This window comes from Lepus europaeus, chromosome 10 (genome assembly GCF_033115175.1).
Source record: "Lepus europaeus isolate LE1 chromosome 10, mLepTim1.pri, whole genome shotgun sequence".
Taxonomy (NCBI): domain Eukaryota; kingdom Metazoa; phylum Chordata; class Mammalia; order Lagomorpha; family Leporidae; genus Lepus; species Lepus europaeus.
Window position 1 is genome coordinate 103,539,300 of NC_084836.1, and position 16,962 is coordinate 103,556,261.

General features: G+C 51.7%; 1 protein-coding gene across 1 annotated transcript in view; it reads left to right on the forward strand.

Annotated features, from left to right (window-relative positions):
- Nucleotides 1-10,929, forward strand: part of CNBD2 (cyclic nucleotide binding domain containing 2) — a 51,629-nt gene extending 40,700 nt beyond the window's left edge. Inside the window, exons 11-12 of the mRNA XM_062202349.1 lie at nucleotides 3,759-3,928; nucleotides 10,592-10,929. Coding sequence (XP_062058333.1) covers nucleotides 3,759-3,928; nucleotides 10,592-10,910 — 489 coding nt within the window. The 3' untranslated portion in view covers nucleotides 10,911-10,929. The remainder of the gene's footprint in view (nucleotides 1-3,758; nucleotides 3,929-10,591) is intronic.
- The last annotated feature ends 6,033 nt before the right edge of the window (nucleotides 10,930-16,962 follow it).

Here is a 16,962-nt window from a genome sequence, read left to right on the forward strand (position 1 = left end):
GGGGGCGGGCACTGGCACAGCAGTTAGGACACTCTTGGGATGCCTGTATCCCATATTGGAGTGCCTGGGTTCCAGTCCTGGCTCCGCTTCTGATCCCAGCTTTCTGATAATGTGCACCCTAGGTGATGCCTCAAGTTGTTGAGCCCCTGCCACCCACGTAGGAGACGTGGATTGTGTTCCAGGCTCCTGGCTTCAGCCTGGCCCAGTACCAGCTGTTATTAACATTTGGGGAGTGGATGGGAGATCTCTCTCTCTTTGTTGCTCTGCCTTTCCAATAAAGAAATAATTTTTAAAAATACACAGGAGGGTGTGTTATTTGCAGAGACATTGTACTGTTTATATAAGGGGTGTGAGCGTCTACAGGATTTTGTGTCCATTGGAGGCCACAGATCTAATCCACTGAGGATACCGAGGGTGTGCAGTACACAGAAAGTTGCAAATTGTTGTAGAAAGGGGGTTAGAAAGCAAGGTGGGGAGGTGGGCTGCTTCAGTGGGGGTCAGGAGGGCTGCTCTGAGGAGGCGATGTCTAAGCTGAGACCTGAAGGATGAGAAGAGCAAGCTAGGGCGGGGAGGAGCAGGAAGGAGCAGGTGGAAAGGACAGGGAGGGGTGGGGGGCTGGAACAGAGTGAACCAGATGGCGCTGTGAGGGCCAGTGGCAGAGGGGGCAGCCACACCGAGGGTCTTCTTTCTTCTTTTTTTTTTTTTTTAAGATTTATTTTATTTATTTGAAAGGCAGAGTTAGAGATCTTCCATCCACTGGTTCACTCCCCACATGGCCGCAATGGCCAGGGCTGGGCCAGGCTGAAGGCTTCCTCCTGGTCTCCCACGTGGATGCAGGGACCCAAGCACCTGCATGGTCCTCTGCTGCTTTCCCAGGTACATTAGCAGGGAGCTGACAATTGGAGCAGCCAAGACTCGAATCAGTGCCCATATGGGATGTCGCAACCCTGGCTGCTGTTTATCGGGGTGCTTTGGGAAGCTGCTTGAAGGTCTAGGCAGGGAAGTGACTGACTCTGGGTGTTTGGGATGGGGAGGGGCAGGCAGATGGACTGGAGGCGGATGAGAGAGCAGGTAGGACAGTGCTGCTCCCCGACAGATCCCTGGACGCAGGCCCTGGCTCGGCCACTGGGTGTCTTGTCACCTTGGGCAAGTCACTTGGCCTCTTTGTGCCTTGGTTTTCTCACACCACAGTAGCTCAAAGCACAGACTCTGAAGCTGGATGCCTGGACTCAAACCCTTGCTCCGTGGCTTCTGTGCTGTGTGATGGGGGCGAGGCCCTTCCCCTCGGGCCTCATCTGTGGTTGGCACTGAGGGAAAAGCCGTGTGGGGGGTTGTGGAGGAGGTTAAGCACGGTCTTGGGTGCAACGCTACAGGCGGCCTGGGAAGTAGAGACTGCTCAAGAACTAGGAGCTGGGGCTGTCATCACCCCGCTGTTGCTGTTACAATAATAACACGCATGACAATGGACAAGTAACTTCTTTTCCTGAACCTCATCGTGCACATCTGGGGATGAGAATTCCTCTTCTAGGGTGGGTGTGAGGACTTATTTACGTATCTGTTAAATCTGTATCTTTTTTTTTTAAATGATATTTATTTGAAAGGCAGAGTTACATAGAAGCAGAGGCCCAGAGAGTGAAAGAGTGGGAGAGAGAGAGGTTTTCTATCTGTTGGTTCACTCCCCAGATGGCTGCAACAGCCAGAGCTGTGCCGATCCGAAGGCAAAAGCCAGGAGCTTCTTCCAGGTCTCCCATGTGAGTGCAGGGGCCCAACCACTTGGGCCATCTTCTGCTGCTTTCCCAGGCCACAGCAGAGAGCAGCTAGGACTCGAACCTATGCCCATATGGGATGCCGGCACTGCAGGCAGCAGCTTTAACTGTTACGCCACAGCACTGGCCCCTAAATGTGTATCTTACATATGTGTGTGTGTGTATTTGCCCCACTCAGTGGGAGCTGGCCAGAGGGCAGCCATTCTGGCTGCTACTCGAGAGCTAACATGGGTGGAGCCTTCACATCCCTGGAACTGTTATGCAGGAGGCGCCTCCTGTCTCCCGGAGCTCCCTCACTTGCCATCTCTTTGAGATCTTGGGCGGCTTTGGAGGGAAAATAGCATGTGTTCATTCCAGGCTCAGCCCCGAGACACGAGGCCAGGGCTCGGAGCCCTGAAGCCTTTGCAGGTGGTCTCGCTTCAGGGGGCAGAAGCCGAGTGGCAGCAGTGGTGGCATATTCCAAATTCAGCTTTGTAGCTTTCCAGTGCAAGGTCTGCCAGAGACACGCGGGACAGGTATCCTCAGCTCCGTTTCACAGATGAGCATCCAGGAGGTATCACTGGCTCAGAGGCACTTAGGAAGTCCAAGTTGGGATCCAGGCCTCCTGGTTGTGATCTCAGGTCTTCTTGATTCCCAAGAGAGCCGGAGACAGGATCTCTGAGGCTTCTACCCCGAGCCGCTGCCCTCCCCTCCTCTCCTGAGTCTTCATGGGCTGCTGAGAGGTTGAAGACCAAGCATTGCATCGGCGGCTCAGCAGCCAGGGTTCCAGCCCCAACTCTGCCCATCCCTGGAGCCTTCTTTAAGGCGTCTGGAGCAAGGGTGCCCATGGATCTCCATCTCCCTTCCAGATGTGACCAAGCAAAGAGCTGCGGCGAGGGGGCAGGGACTCCCAGGGTCTGGGAGGGCTGGAGAGAGGATGGGAAAGACAGGAAGGGGGCAGCAGAGAAAGGGGGGTCCCTAAGCACCCCAGCTGTTTGATGTTGGCGGGAAGTCCTAAGGAAGGGGGTTTGCTCAGCAGGTAGCAGAGTTGAGAGTGGAAGTGGGAAAGCTGGAGACTCAGTGCACGGGTGACTCCTAGGGCCAACACTTGGCCTAGGTTAAGCCACTGCCTGTGACACCGGCATCCCATGTGGGCTTTGGTTTGAGTCCTGGCTGCTCTACTTCCAGTCCAGCTCCCTGCTAATACATCTTGGAAAACAGCAGAAGATGGCCCAAATGCCTGGGCCCCTGCACCCACATGGGAGACCCGGAAGAAGCTCATGGGCCAGCCCCAGCCATTGTAGCCATTTGGAGAGTGAACCAGCAGGTGGAAGATCTCTCTCTGTCTCTCTCGCTTTCTTTCTTTCTTTTTTAAAATTTATTTGAAAGAGTTACACACAGAGAGAAGGAGAGGCAGAGAGAGAGAGAGAGAGAGGTCTTCAATCCACTGGTTCACTCCCCAGTCGGCCACAATGGCCAGAGCTACACCGATCTGAAGCCAGGAGCTAGGAGCTTCTTCTGGGTCTGCCATCCAGGTGCAGGGGTCCAAGGACCTGGGCCATCTTCCACTGCTTTCCCAGGCTATAGCAGAGAGCTGGATCAGAAGTGGAGCAGCCGGGACTCGAATCGGTGCCCATATGGGATGCCGGCACTGCAGGCTGCGGTTTTACCCGCTATGCCACAGTGCCGGCCCCTCACTTTCTGTTTTTCAACTCTGCCTTTCAAATTAAAAAAAAATTCTCTTTTAAATAAAGAGTGAATCTCAAAGCCTCAGAACGGAATTGGGGGGTGGTGGGTAGGGGAGAAGTGCTCTCAGGGCTCTCCCAGTCTGAGGACTCAGCGGCCTTGGACGTCACCTTGGGAGAGGAGCCCTGGATTTCTCTGCCCCATTGCTTCCTTGCTCGGTGACCCTGTGTGGACTCACTGCCTGTCGGGGGCCTGGTTTTTCCCACCTGGAAAGGCTGCTGGTGCAAGGGGCCGGCTCTGAGGTCACCTTTCTGTGCTTTGTTACAGGGCTTGTACCAGGTCTTCCTCCCACAGAACCAGCGGGACCTGCGGCCCTTGGCCCTCGTGAGCCTGGGCGCTGAGGTCATAGAGATAAAGAAGGAGAAATTCTGTGAACTGATCGGCGAGGACGAGGAGATACGAGACAAGTTGACGAGGATGGAGATTGAGTACCCCAGGTCAGTGCAGAAAGGCCCGGCCATCGATCTGCTGGGAAATAAACCTGTTCTTTTAGTGAAAGGGAGAAAACTGTTAATACCTAATGCTGACTCAAAGAAATGAAACTGCCAGCAGTTGGTACTCTGTTGGCTCAGACCTTTTGCTAATATAATCATTGTAGCTTCCTGCTTCAAGGGTTACAGAAGCGTCCCTGTCCTTTAAGGCAGGGACCCACCTTGAATTTGTCTCTATTTCACCAACATAAGGGCAAAGCTTTTGCATGAACAACATATTATGGAAATCAGATTCAGAAGAGAGAGAAAAACCCAGCAACCGACGTGTGTCACGTTCAGGGGACAGTTTAGAAGATAATAGTGCACTCCCTGGAGAGATCATGCAAGTCTATTTATTTTTTAAAGGTGTATTTATTTATTTGAGAGGCAGAGTTACAGACACAGAGAAGGAGAGGCAGAGATAGGTCTTCCATCTACTGGTTCACACCCAAATAGCTGCAACAGCTGGAGCTGGGCTGATCCGAAGCTGGGAGCCTAGAGCTTCATGTGGGTCTCCCACATGGGTGTGGGAGCCCAAGCACTTGGGCAATCTTCCACTGCTTTCCCAGGCTATTAACAGAGAGCTGATTGGAAGAGGAGCATCAGGGACTCAAACTGGCACCTATGTGGGTTGCTGATGCCTTAACCTGCTACGGCACAGCGCTGGCCCCAAAAGATGCACCTTTAAAAAGTTATGTCAACATTAAACATTCTGAGTGGGTTTGTTTCTTTTCTTTGTTTTCTAAATTTTTGATAATGATGACATACTTTTATAATTAAAAAATAATAGATATTTATTTTGAAAACTTAGATAAAAGGAAATTTCTTTTTAGTTTTTCATAGTTTTCAAATTCAGCGTGAGTGTCCATGCTTTTACACTGGGACGAATAGGTTTATTTATGTTAAAATTATTAGTTGCCCAAGTCACTGGTTTCAAAACCATTGTCATCTCACATTGCTGTTACTAAACAAGTATTAGAGTCTCCTAGCTACAGCGCATATGTAACATATGCTAGCTTATTTATCATAGCCATACATTACAATATATATATTATAGGAAAATAGATCTTTAAAAAGAATGACAGGGTAGGCACTGTGACTCAGGAAGTCAAGCCTCTGCTTGGTATGCCTGTAACCCTTCGTCAGAGTGCCAATTTGAGTCCCAGCTGTTCCACTTCCAATCTAACTCCCTGCTAATGCATCCTGGGAGGCAGCAGATGATGGCCGAAGTACTTGGGTCACTGCAACCTATGCAGGAGACCTGCATGGAGTTCCAGGCTTCCTGACTTCAGCCTGGCCCAGCCAGGCATTGGGGGCATTGTTGCAGGCACTGGGGGAATGAGTGGATCATCTCTCTCCCTCTCTCCCTACTGCTCTCTTCACACATCCCAATGGATCCTACATACAAGTCTCCCCCTACATCACACATCCCAGTGGATCCTACATACAAGTCACCCCCTCTTTGGGACCCCTGGTGTAGAATCCGGCAAGAGTCCTAATCCTAGCCCTCCTGCCTCAGTCTCCTCCCCACTAGACCATTTCTGCACATTGAGCTCGTGTTAAAAATCTACCTGGCCATGTTAAAGGCCCGTTAGAACCTCCCAGTGACATCTCACTACCTGTAGCATAAAGTCCAAACTCAGTGCTGCCTAAATGGCGCTGCATAGGCTGGCTGTGCTCCAGTCCAGGCACACCTGCTGCCGCCTCTAAACCAGGCCAGCTGCCCAGGCCAGTCCCCTGCCTGAGCCGGTGCATGCCTGGCCTTTGTCACTGTGGGGTGCCAACCTGGCCATCCCCCAGTCCTGCCCTCTGGTTCTTTCTGGTACATTTCTGTCCATTCTGTAGCATTCTTCTCTAGGAAGCCTTCCCTGCTACCCCTAGGTTGGGATGGCACCCCTTCCTGTACGCGGCTCTGCTGTTGAGCACACCATGCTGTGCTGCAGTTAACTCTTTGCCCACTCCCCCCCACACACACACACTTGATGCTGTGCTGCAGGAAGGCAGGGCTGTGCCTCAGCCACCTTCCATCCCTAGCAGCTGTGTTGTGTTCCGCATGGGGCAGGTGCTCTGCACATGTTGAATGAATGGGTCATGCTCTTCACAGACAACCGGAAAATACGGAGCCGGAGCCGGAAAAAGGGCGAAACCCGGCCCAGCCACCGTCCTCCAGCATCTCAGCCTTTTGTGTATTTCCTTTTAGTACTTAAATGTTGGGGGTGGGGCAGCATGGGTAAAGCTGTCCCCGGCAGTGCCCGGATCCCATATGGGTGCTGGTTTGAGTCCACGCTGCTCCTCTTCTGATCCAGCTCTCTGCTATGGCCCAGGAAAGCAGTGAAAAATGGCCCAAGTCCTTGGACCCCTGCACCCACATGGGCTCCTGGCTTCAGATCAGCCCAGCTTCAGCTGTTGCAGCCATTTGGTAAGTGAACCAGTAAATGGTTCTTCCTCTCTTTAACTCTGCCTTTCAAATAGATAAATAAATCTTTAAAAAGAGAGAAAGAAATGCTCACAGTTAACAAAATGAGAATACAAGCCATAGAATAGAAGAAAATACTTAAAAAAAAAACTTTAAAAAAAATGTATGGGAGAGAGAGAATCCACTGATTCACTTCCCAAATGCCCATAACAGCTGAAGCTGAGCTAGGCTGAGAGAGGTCTTCCATCCACTGGTTCACTCCCCAAATGACCAGGATGGCTGGAGCTGGGCCATTCTGAAGGCAGGAACCAGGAGCTTCTTCCAGTCTCCCACATGGGTGCAGGGGTCCAAGCCATCTCCCACTGCTTTCCCAGGCACATTCAACTATGCTTTTTATCATTGATGCAGGTGAAGTTTTCATGCTAAAGCGCATACTGATTATACAATTCTGCATCTCCTTACTTCATTACTTGTGGTTGTAGTGGGATCACAGGTTTTGTTAGCAGGTGTGGGAAGCAGGTGATCCCAGTAACAGAGAGGAGGTGTGAGGGCAGACAGACCTGTAGATCTGACAGACAATAACTTGACGTCAGATCTGGATGATCTTGAGCAAGTCATTGCCCATCCTCTAGACGTCAGGCTCCAGTTGGCAAAATGAAGAAATGAGATTAAATCAGTTTCCCAACATATGTGCCATTTTGCACAGAAGGGTTACAAGATGACTTTAGGTGGCACACAGGTTGACACTTTTGATTTGTATTAATTTTCATTCCTGCTTTAAAAATATTTATTTTTATTTGAAAGGCAGAGTTATGGGGTGGCGAGAGAGACAGTGAGAGAGAGAGAGAGAGAGGGAGAGAATATTTTCCGTCCACTGGTTCACTCCTCAAATGACCGAAGCCAGGAGCCAGCAGCTTCATCCAGGTCTCCCAAGACTTAGACCATCTTCTGCTGCTTTCCCAGGTTCATTAGCAGAAGCTGGGTCGGAAGTGGAGCAGCCAGCACCTGAACTGGGGCCTATGTGGGATGCCAGAGTCACAGATGGTAGCTTAACCCACTGCACCACAGCGCTGGCCCCATCTTCATTTTATTTGAGAGAGAGAGATCTTCCATCCACTATTTCACTCCTCAAATGCCCACAACAGACAGGACTGAGCCAAGCCAAAGGCAGGAGCCTGGAACTCAGTTTGGGTCTCTCGTGTGAGTGACAGGGACCCAAGCACTTGAGCCATCATCTGCTGCCTCCCAGGGTGTGCATCAGCAGGAAGCTGGAACCAGAAACTGAGCAGGGACTTGCGCCTAGACGCTCAGACACAGGAGGCGGGTATCCCAGGCAGCATCTTAACTGCCGCACAAAGCCTGCCCCAACAGTCTCAGTCTTAACAGCTATGTATTTATTCTAGTGCGAATTTAAAAATCACATGTCTAGTCTACTAAACCCAGATTTCACAGATCTTGTTGCCTAGGGAAAAGCTAAAGTAAAAATTTAAGTAAATGAAATTGAGTAGGCTTAAGGAAAATCATGAATAAATTAAAGAACAGAGGAGATGTAGAAATGTAGATGCTAGATGTAGATGTAGAGCTAGAGAAAACTGGGGCAGTGAAGTGGGGAAACACTGGTGGCTGTTCCCAGTTCAAAGATGCCACCCTCCTGTGACTCCTGGGTGTAGAGAAGGGCTGATTGGACCTTCCTCCCTGGGACGGGAGTCTGACACAGCAGTTAAGACACTGCGTGGAGGCCCCACATCCCGTATCAGAGCGTCTGGGTTTGAGTCCTGTCTCCGCTTCTTTTTTTTTTTTTTTTTTAAATTTTTGACAGGCAGAGTGGACAGTGAGAGAGAGAGATAGAGAGAAAGGTCTTCCTTTTGCCGTTGGTTCACCCTCCAATGGCCGCCGCGGTAGCGCGCTGCGGCCGGCGCACCGCGCTGTTCCGATGGCAGGAGCCAGGTGCTTCCTCCTGGTCTCCCATGGGGTGCAGGGCCCAAGCACTTGGGCCATCCTCCACTGCACTCCCTGGCCACAGCAGAGAGCTGGCCTGGAAGAGGGGCAACCGGGACAGGATCGGTGCCCCGACCGGGACTAGAACCCGGTGTGCCGGCGCCGCAAGGCGGAGGATTAGCCTAGTGAGCCGCGGCGCCGGCCCTGTCTCCACTTCTGAATCCAGCTTCCTGCCAGTGCACGCCCTGGGGAGCATCAGATTATGGCTCAAGTACTGGGGTCCTTGCCGCCCACGTAGGAAACTTCAGATTGAGTTCTGGGCTCCTGGCATCAGCCTAGCCCAGTCCTCGCTGTTGCAGGCATTTGGGGGAGCGAACCAGGAATAGAAGACTCTGTCTCTCTGCCTTTCAAATAAAATGAAAATAGACTTAAAAAAAAAATCTACCTACTCAAAAAAGAATTTAAGGATTCTTAGCTCTGTGCATAATGTGTGGCCCATGGGGTCTCCACCATGCTTGTTGAATTGAAATTCAGAAGAGGTTCATGCAGACGAAGGGTAGCAGATGTTCTGTCCTCGGCATCTCTGCTGCCCACTCAGCGTTTTGCTGCAATCATCAGTGATGTTGACAGACGGAATTCTGTCTTAGTCATTAATTGTTGAACTCCAGTTTCTAGGCTGCTAAAGCAGGCACAAAACAGATCCGCTAGCCATTCACATCCCCTGTGTTTCCACTGAGGACTTCCAGGGCCTAAGGATCACAGACTCCATAGCAGAGGCCCCTGGCCTGTGAGTGCTGTGGGCTTGATGACCAATGCTCTGTGGAATAAGATGAACAGCTGAGATCATAAGATAGGGAAACTGCCAAGGGCAAAGTGAAAAGGATCCTGAAACTCAAGCCAGCGTGTGGTTGAATGCTGGGATCACCCCCGAGGGGAGAAGGGCACGGTGGGCTGAAGTGTTGCATGAGTAGGGACCGTCCAGCCTGCAGGCTGTATATTACCCACAAAATTATGTGGTCTGACCCTACCAAGGCAATTGCAGGCAGGACTTGAAGGTCAGTATAGCTATGGCAGGCTCATTTTTTTTTTTTAAATGAGAGCTGGTATTACTGATATAAACTAAGAACCATATTGATGGGTATCAGGTGATTCTAACGCTTAGGAAGATTTGACAGCCCTTGGTGGAGAACACTGTTTTTGTTGTTGTTGTTTTTTTTGTTTGTTTGTTTGTTTGTTTTTTGAAGATTCATCCATCTGAGGGGCCAGTGCCGTGGCTCACTTGATTAATCCTCCACCTGTGGTGCTGGCATCCCATATGGGTGCCAGGTTCTAGTCCTGGTTGCTCCTCTTCCAGTCCAGCTCTCTGCTGTGGCCCGGGAAGGCAGTGGAGGATGGCCCAAGTGCTTGGGCCCCTGCGCCCACATGGGAGACCAGGAGGAAGCACCTGGCTCCTAGCTTTGGATCGGCGTAGCTCCGGCTGTAGCGGGCATTTGGGGGGTGAACCAATGGAAGGAAGACCTTTCTCTCTGTCGCTCTCGCTCACTGTCTAACTCTGTCAAATAAAAAAAAAGATTTATGCATCTAAAGGCAGAGCTAGAGAGAGAGACAGAAAGAGAGAGATTGATCTTCCATCCTCTGGTTCACTCCTCTAATGGCTACAATGGCCAGGGGTAAAGTCGTACTGAAGTCAGGAGTCGAGAGCTTTCCCTGGGTCTCCCATGTGGATGCAGGCCCCAGGAACTTGGGCCATCTTCCTCTGCCTTCCCAGGTGCATTAGCAGGGAGCTGGATTAGAAGTTCAAGCCGGGACTTGAACCGGCGCCCATATGGGATGCCGGCACTGAAGGTAGCAGCTTAACCTGCTATGCCACTGGCCCCCAGCAGACTCATCTTTAAGTGGATAATTTTGTACAGCCCGTGGATGTTGTTATAAATCTACAAATAACCCTGGCCAGACAAAAGCTCCCAGCCCTGAAAGCCTGCAAGGACAGGTAAAGCTTTCAGTTCCGGCAAGGCCGAGGACTGGGAACTACCCTGTTTAGTGAAAAGGTAGACCAGAAGTCAACACCACCATCGTCCCCAGCAGGTGACGTGGACTGTGTCTTACTGACAGAGTTGTAGTGCGATGAAGGAAGCAGAGCAGAATCTAGGAGGGCCCGAGGGGTGACGGAGCAGTATGTCCGGGGATTGGAGGAGCGGTGGGAGACGAGGCTGGGGAGGGGGGCGCAGACAGGGCGGAGCTGGCGAGAGAAGCTCAGCCTCCATGCCTGCCCTCAGCGACGAGGACATGTGCCAGAGGTTCCTCCAGGAGAACAGCTGGAACCTCTTCCGGAAGGACCTGGTGCGGCTGCTGCTGAGGAGTCGCCAGAACCCACCGTTCGCCCCGGCCTGGCCCAAGAAGAAACGGATCTACAACCCCAAGTCTGTGATGCTGGACTTGTGTAGCATCGAGAAGAAGAGTAAACGGCCTCACCCCGTCGTCATGGCGCCCCAGAAGTCCCTCCCCCCACTGAGGATTGTCCAAGCCATTGTAGCGCCGCGGTACAAGATCCAGGAAGTCCTGCCTCAGTACAAGAATGACGGCGTCCTCATTTAGAACCAATAAAGGCAGTTGGATTGGCCAGTGTGTTTTCTGAATGATCACCCTGCAAGCTTGGAGGCTTGGGGTGGGGGACTGGACAGCTGAGCTGTGGATCCAGAGAGGTGTTTGGGGACAGCACTGAAGCAGTGTCCCTTGATGCCTGTGGGCTGGACTGAGCTAGTGAGTGGTCAGGAGGCTGGCTGGGGACAGGTTAATCACTGCAGAGGGTCTCCGTGTGGGAGGGGGTCTTACTGATGAGCTGGAAAGGAGAGCGCAGATCAAAGCTGTCAAGACGATGGCTTTACACACAGCCACCTGCCAAGGCCAGGCGGGTCCCCCAGGGAGGGCCACGGCAGAGCCAGGAGCAGCACCACGGTGAGGATGCCCGGCTCCTGCTGTGCATGCTCCCTGTCCAGGTGGAGCAACCATTCTGAATCGCAGTGAACTGATCTGGTGCCAGAAAATTACATAGGCCCAGCACTGACAGTCTGTGGATGATTCAAGAGAATGAAGAAATCCATGATTTCTGATGATTCCTTACTGGTTTTTAAAACATGAGCAACGAATTCAGATTGTTTTAGACTGGCCCACATCTGTGGTCTGTGTTGGGCCTGCAAACTGGGCTCTGTCATTGCCAAGAGCATTGTCAGAGGAGGGGGAGGCATGGCAGGGAGCACAGAGGGTGGGGTGGGGGAGGCGGAAGGAGCCAGAGATGGACAGATGGGGGGGGGGGAGTGTGTATTCTGGGGTGTGGGCGGAGCAGCCCGACAGCGGAGGCAGGCAGAGACATGGAGGCAGCTGGCTTGGAGTGAACGAGGGCTGGCTCTGTGGTCCCTGGTGGGAAGTTGGGGGCACTGTCTCTAATCTGGGGCACCTGTCACTGACCTGGATCTAGAATTCAGGGTTCCTGTTTCCATTCGGTTAGCACCATAGACCAAGTGCCAACCAAGTCCTCCCTTCCTTAGGGAAACCTCATAGGTTAGCTGGGGAGTACTGGGCACCTGGTGGAGGCCCAGGCAGCACAGGAGCCTCCTCCTAGTCGCTATACCACACCCACTCATCCACCTCGCTCCTGGCAGGAGTGGAGTCTGCGGAGCTGAGAAGCAGAGCCCTGGGGGAGCCTGGTTCCGTTGCTTATCTCACTGGGCCCCTGTGAGCACCTGGAGTTCTTGACCTGCCCCTCTGCCTCCCCAGCGGTGAAACGAGCAAGTTGGACGAGATCAACAGTGAGGGGTGAGTAGAGTTTGAAAAGCATATTCAATAGTATAATGTTGCTGGTTAAACAGAAAACTGTTTTCATTTTGCACATCAACAAAGGAAGAGTGTGAAGTGTTTCCGCGAGAAGGGGGTGTGGACATAAAGGAGGGGGAGGCAGTGCACAGAAGGCTCTGCCCTTCCCTGTGGCTCCAGAGTCCAGGCATCAGTGTACCCGTAGCAGGTCTGGAAGGCCTTGTGACCTACAAGGAGCGGCGTCGCTGCTGGGGACCAGGTAAGGAGGACGTCTGACCGCAGTCAGGGATCTCTTTACACGTGGGCCGTGGCTCCAAGATGATGGCGTGGACTTCTTGTTCATTGAGCACCCGCTGAGCAGCAGGCTCCAAGGAGGAGAAGATGCGGCCTGGGTTGCCTCTTGTTCTCTAGGCCAGGAGTGAGCAAACTCCTTCTGTAAGGGGCGCGAGAGTATTTTAGGCTTTGCAGGCCTCATGGTCTCTGTTGCAACTGCTCAGCTCCACCTCGTGAGAGCAGCTGTAGAGAGCATAATGAGTGGGTGTGGCTGTGTCCCAGTAAGGCTTTATTGACACAGGCAGCAGCAGTCCAGACTGGACCTGCAGGCCGCGGTTGGCACACCTCTGCTCTAGGCAACAGGGAGCCCTGGAAGCCCTGGAAGGTTTTTTTTTTTAAGACTTTGAGAGGCAGAGCTATGTATATAGAGAGAGGTCTTCCACCTGCTGATTGACTCCCCAAATGGCCGTTGGAGCTGTGCACACCAGGAAACCTTTCCGGAGGGCAACAGTGTCCTCCCCACATAGTGTCAGGCTTGTGTGACAGAGAGTTCTGGAAACCAGGTGGCCCCTTGGCCTGAGAGCAACAGCAGTGGAAGAGAGCAGGCATCATGGCAGTTGCCAGCCTCCGGTCTCCTGGTAGCTGCATGCGCTGGGCCTTAGGCTCCTCTCCTGTCAAAGGGGATCAGGTCCCCTGGGTAGAGGTGATGGCCTCTGCAGAGTGCTCCCATGCCCACACGACCGGGTTGCACCACCCCCGGGTCGAGCCCTTCTAGCTGGCTCCCCGTGCACTATGAATCCCAGGCCCCTGGATCTGTGCTTGGGAGGGCAGGAGGGCCTCTGGACACTGAAGACAGAGCTCGTTGCCAACACTCAGGCTGAGAGGAGCTGGGTGTGTGCCTCTGTTAGTATGTCCTTCCCGATTCAGCTCTTGGGGTCCCTCTGCATGGCCCTACCATTCCCTGTCGCATGGTGTGCGTGTGCATGTGCAGACCCTGAGACTTGCTGCTCGTCTGGATTCCCAGACAGGAAGCTCCAAGGCAAGCACTGGGTGGGATGTCAGCCAGGCCCCTCCTACCCCAAAAGGGCCTGGATCACAGGTCACAAGGGCTCAGCCTTCCAAAGTCTCGTTTTCCTGTTCCACTGAAGGGGAAGAGGGCTCTGGATGGTCAGACTGGTTTTGGTCAAAGAGATGCTGAGAACATGTACATTGACACCATGTCACGTATGTACACGTTACTATGGGTCGGGGATTTACAGGTGTAACCCAAGTAGAACTAGGGCCTCAAGCTGCCCACTGCATGTGTGGTCACAGCCATTTGAAAGTCAGAGCTACAGAGAGACAGAGACATCTTCCATCTGCTGGTTCACTCCCCAGATGGCCACAATGGCTAAGATTGGGCGAGGCTGAGGCCAGGAGCTTCTTCCAGATCTCCCATGTGGGTGACAGGGACCCAAGGACTTGGGCCATCTTTTGTTGCCTTTCCAGGTCATTAGCAGGGAGCTGGATTGGAAGTGGAGCAGCCAAGACACTAACCAGCATCCATAGAGGTTGCTGGTGTTAATTTTTTGAGAAACTATCATACTATTTTTCATAGTGGCTGTATCATTCTTGCAATTTTAGGTCTGAAAATACAAAATAAAAATTACAACTGCAAAAAGTATAGGGGGAGCTAACATGAATATTCATAAGTATGGCTCTAGTTAACTCTATAATTGATAACTGATTTTTAAATTTGGCAGTACCCATGGTGAAAAGGGAAACATGTTTTCTCACTAGAAATTAGATAATACCAATGTGGTCGGAGTTGTGGTGCAGCAGGTGAAACACTGCCTGCGATGCCAGCATCCCACATCAGAGCGCTGTTGGGAATCCTGGCTGCTCTGCTTCCAGTCCAGCTCCTGGCTTCAGCCTGTTGTACCATGTGGGAGTGAACCAACAGATGGAAGATCTACCCCCCAACTCCACTCCACCTCCATCCCTCTCTCACCCTGTTTTCCAAATGATTAAACAAATCTTTTTAAAAAGATTTATTTATTTATTTGAAAGTCAGAGTTACACACAGAGAGAAGAAGCAGAGAGAGAGAGACATCTTCACTCAGATGGCTGCAACAGCCAGAGCTGCGCCAATCCGAAGCCAGGAGCCAGGAGCTTCTTACGGGTCTCCCATGTGGGTGCAGGGCTCAAGGACTTGGGCCATCCTCCACTGCTTTGCCAGGCCATAGCAGGGAGCTGGATCAGAAGTGGAGCAGCCAGGACACAAATTGGTGCCCATATGGGATGCTAGTGCTGCAGACGGTGGTTTTACCCACTACACCACAGCACCAGCCCCAAGTAAATCTTTTAAAAAGAAAAGAAATTAATAACAAGAATAAAATGGAGGAAGTCAACATAGATTTGTATATCCATTAGCTGTGGTGGTGATAAAACCTAGATTTTAGGCCGGCGCCGTGGCTCAACAGGTTAATCCTCCGCCTTGCGGCGCCGGCACACCGGGTTCTAGTCCCGGTTGGGGCACCGATCCTGTCCCGGTTGCCCCTCTTCCAGGCCAGCTCTCTGCTGTGGCTAGGGAGTGCAGTGGAGGATGGCCCAAGTGCTTGGGTCCTGCACCCCATGGGAGACCAGGAGAAGCACCTGGCTCCTGCCATCGGAACAGCGCGGTGCGCCGGCCGCAGCGCGCTACCGCGGCGGCCATTGGAGGGTGAACCAGCGGCAAAAGGAAGACCTTTCTCTCTGTCTCTCTCTCTCACTGTCCACTCTGCCTGTCAAAAAAAAAAAAAAAAAAAAAAAACCTAGATTTTACATACCTATTAGAATGGCCAAAACTTGGAACACTGACAATATCAAATGTAGAGCAGCACAAATTCTCTTTCATTGCTAGTGGGAATGCAAAATGGAACGAGTTCTTTGGAGGACAATTTGGTGCTTTTTTTTTTTTTTTTTTATAAAACTAAACAGACTTGTACCATGTGATCCAGTGATCATGCTCCTTGGTTTTTACCCAAAGGAGATTAAAAACTTATGTGTACACAGAAACCTGCACACAAATGTTTATAGCAGGTTTGTTCATAACTGCCAGAACCAAGATGTCCATCATTAGGTGAGTGGATAAATAGACTGGTAAGTCCAGTAATGGACTTTTATTCAGCACTAAAAATAAATGAGGGGTGGGCACTTGGTGATGCTGTTGGCTTACGTGGACTCAAGTCCTGGATCCATTTCCAATTCTGTCCCGCTAATGTGCACCCTGGGAGGCAGCTGGTGATGGCTCAGCACTGGGTCCCTACCACCCATGTGGAGACCAGACTGAGCTCTCTTGGCTTTGGCCTGGCCCAGCCCCAGCTACTGCAGGGATCTTGGGTGTGAACCAGGGCATGGAACATCTCTGTCTCTGGATCTCTACCTTTAAGATAAAATTTAAAAAGCAATGAGCTATCTAGCCCTGAAAACACAGAGGACTCTTCGTTGCATATTACTAAATGAAGAAGCCAGTCTGAAAAGGCTACCTCTTGTATGGCCATCCAGTTCTATGAGGCTATGGAAAGACACACTGTGGAGACAGTAAAAGGTTCAGGGGCTGTGGGGGGTGGGGAGAGGGAGGCACGGATACACGAAGAGCAGGATGTTCAGGGCTGTGCCGTGATCTATGTGACACTGTAAAGCTGGACAGGTGTCAGTCTGTGTTGGCCAAACCCACAGAATGGACAACACTGAGACCTTAACGTGAATGACGGCCTTAGGGTGAGAGTGACGCGTCAGTGTAGTTCCTCAGTTACAACAGAAATGCTATGCTGGTGGTGAGGGTAGGGGTATATGAGAAATCTCTGTTCCTCCACTCACTTTTGCCATGAACCTAAACCTACTCTAAAAAAAATAAAACCTATTAAAAAACAGACAAACAATTGGCCTTCAGCTTCCTGATGGCCAAGGCCAAAAGAAGCATGGGGCCCCACATTAGATCAGAGGAATCCACTCAGTCCCCTAGGAGAGCAGCATTCTTCCTGCCCTCGGAGGCTGGGCAGCTTCTCTTGCCCCCTTCTTTCAAAGGCACCTGCTACTGCATTACTGTGCTGGTCCCTTCTCTGTGGGGACCTTACACCAGGGGTTTGTGTCTGTCCTACTCCAGACCTCTGAGCCTCCAGGGCTGCTCTCCCTCACTTCCCTGCTGAAGATACCACCAGGAGGACGGCCATGGCCTCATGGCTTCCAGCTCCAACAACACTCATCATCTGTGGTGTGAACAGCCACAGCCAGAAACAGAGACTCTCTGTTTCCCCAAGAGCAGTTTTATCTTGAGATGACATTGTCCTTCCTGCCATAATTTTAAAGCTCGTGCTACTGTCAAACTTTTTTTTTTTTAAAGATTTTTTTATTTTACTTGAAAGACAGTTACACAGAGGGAGAGGCAGAGAGAGCTTCCATCTGCTGGTTCACTCCCCAAGTGGCTGCAATGGCTGGAGCTAGGCCAGTCTGAAACCAGGAGCCAGGAGCTTACTGGTCTCCCACATGGGTGCAGGGGCTCAAGAACTTGGGCCATCTTCTACTGCTTTCCCAGGCACATTAG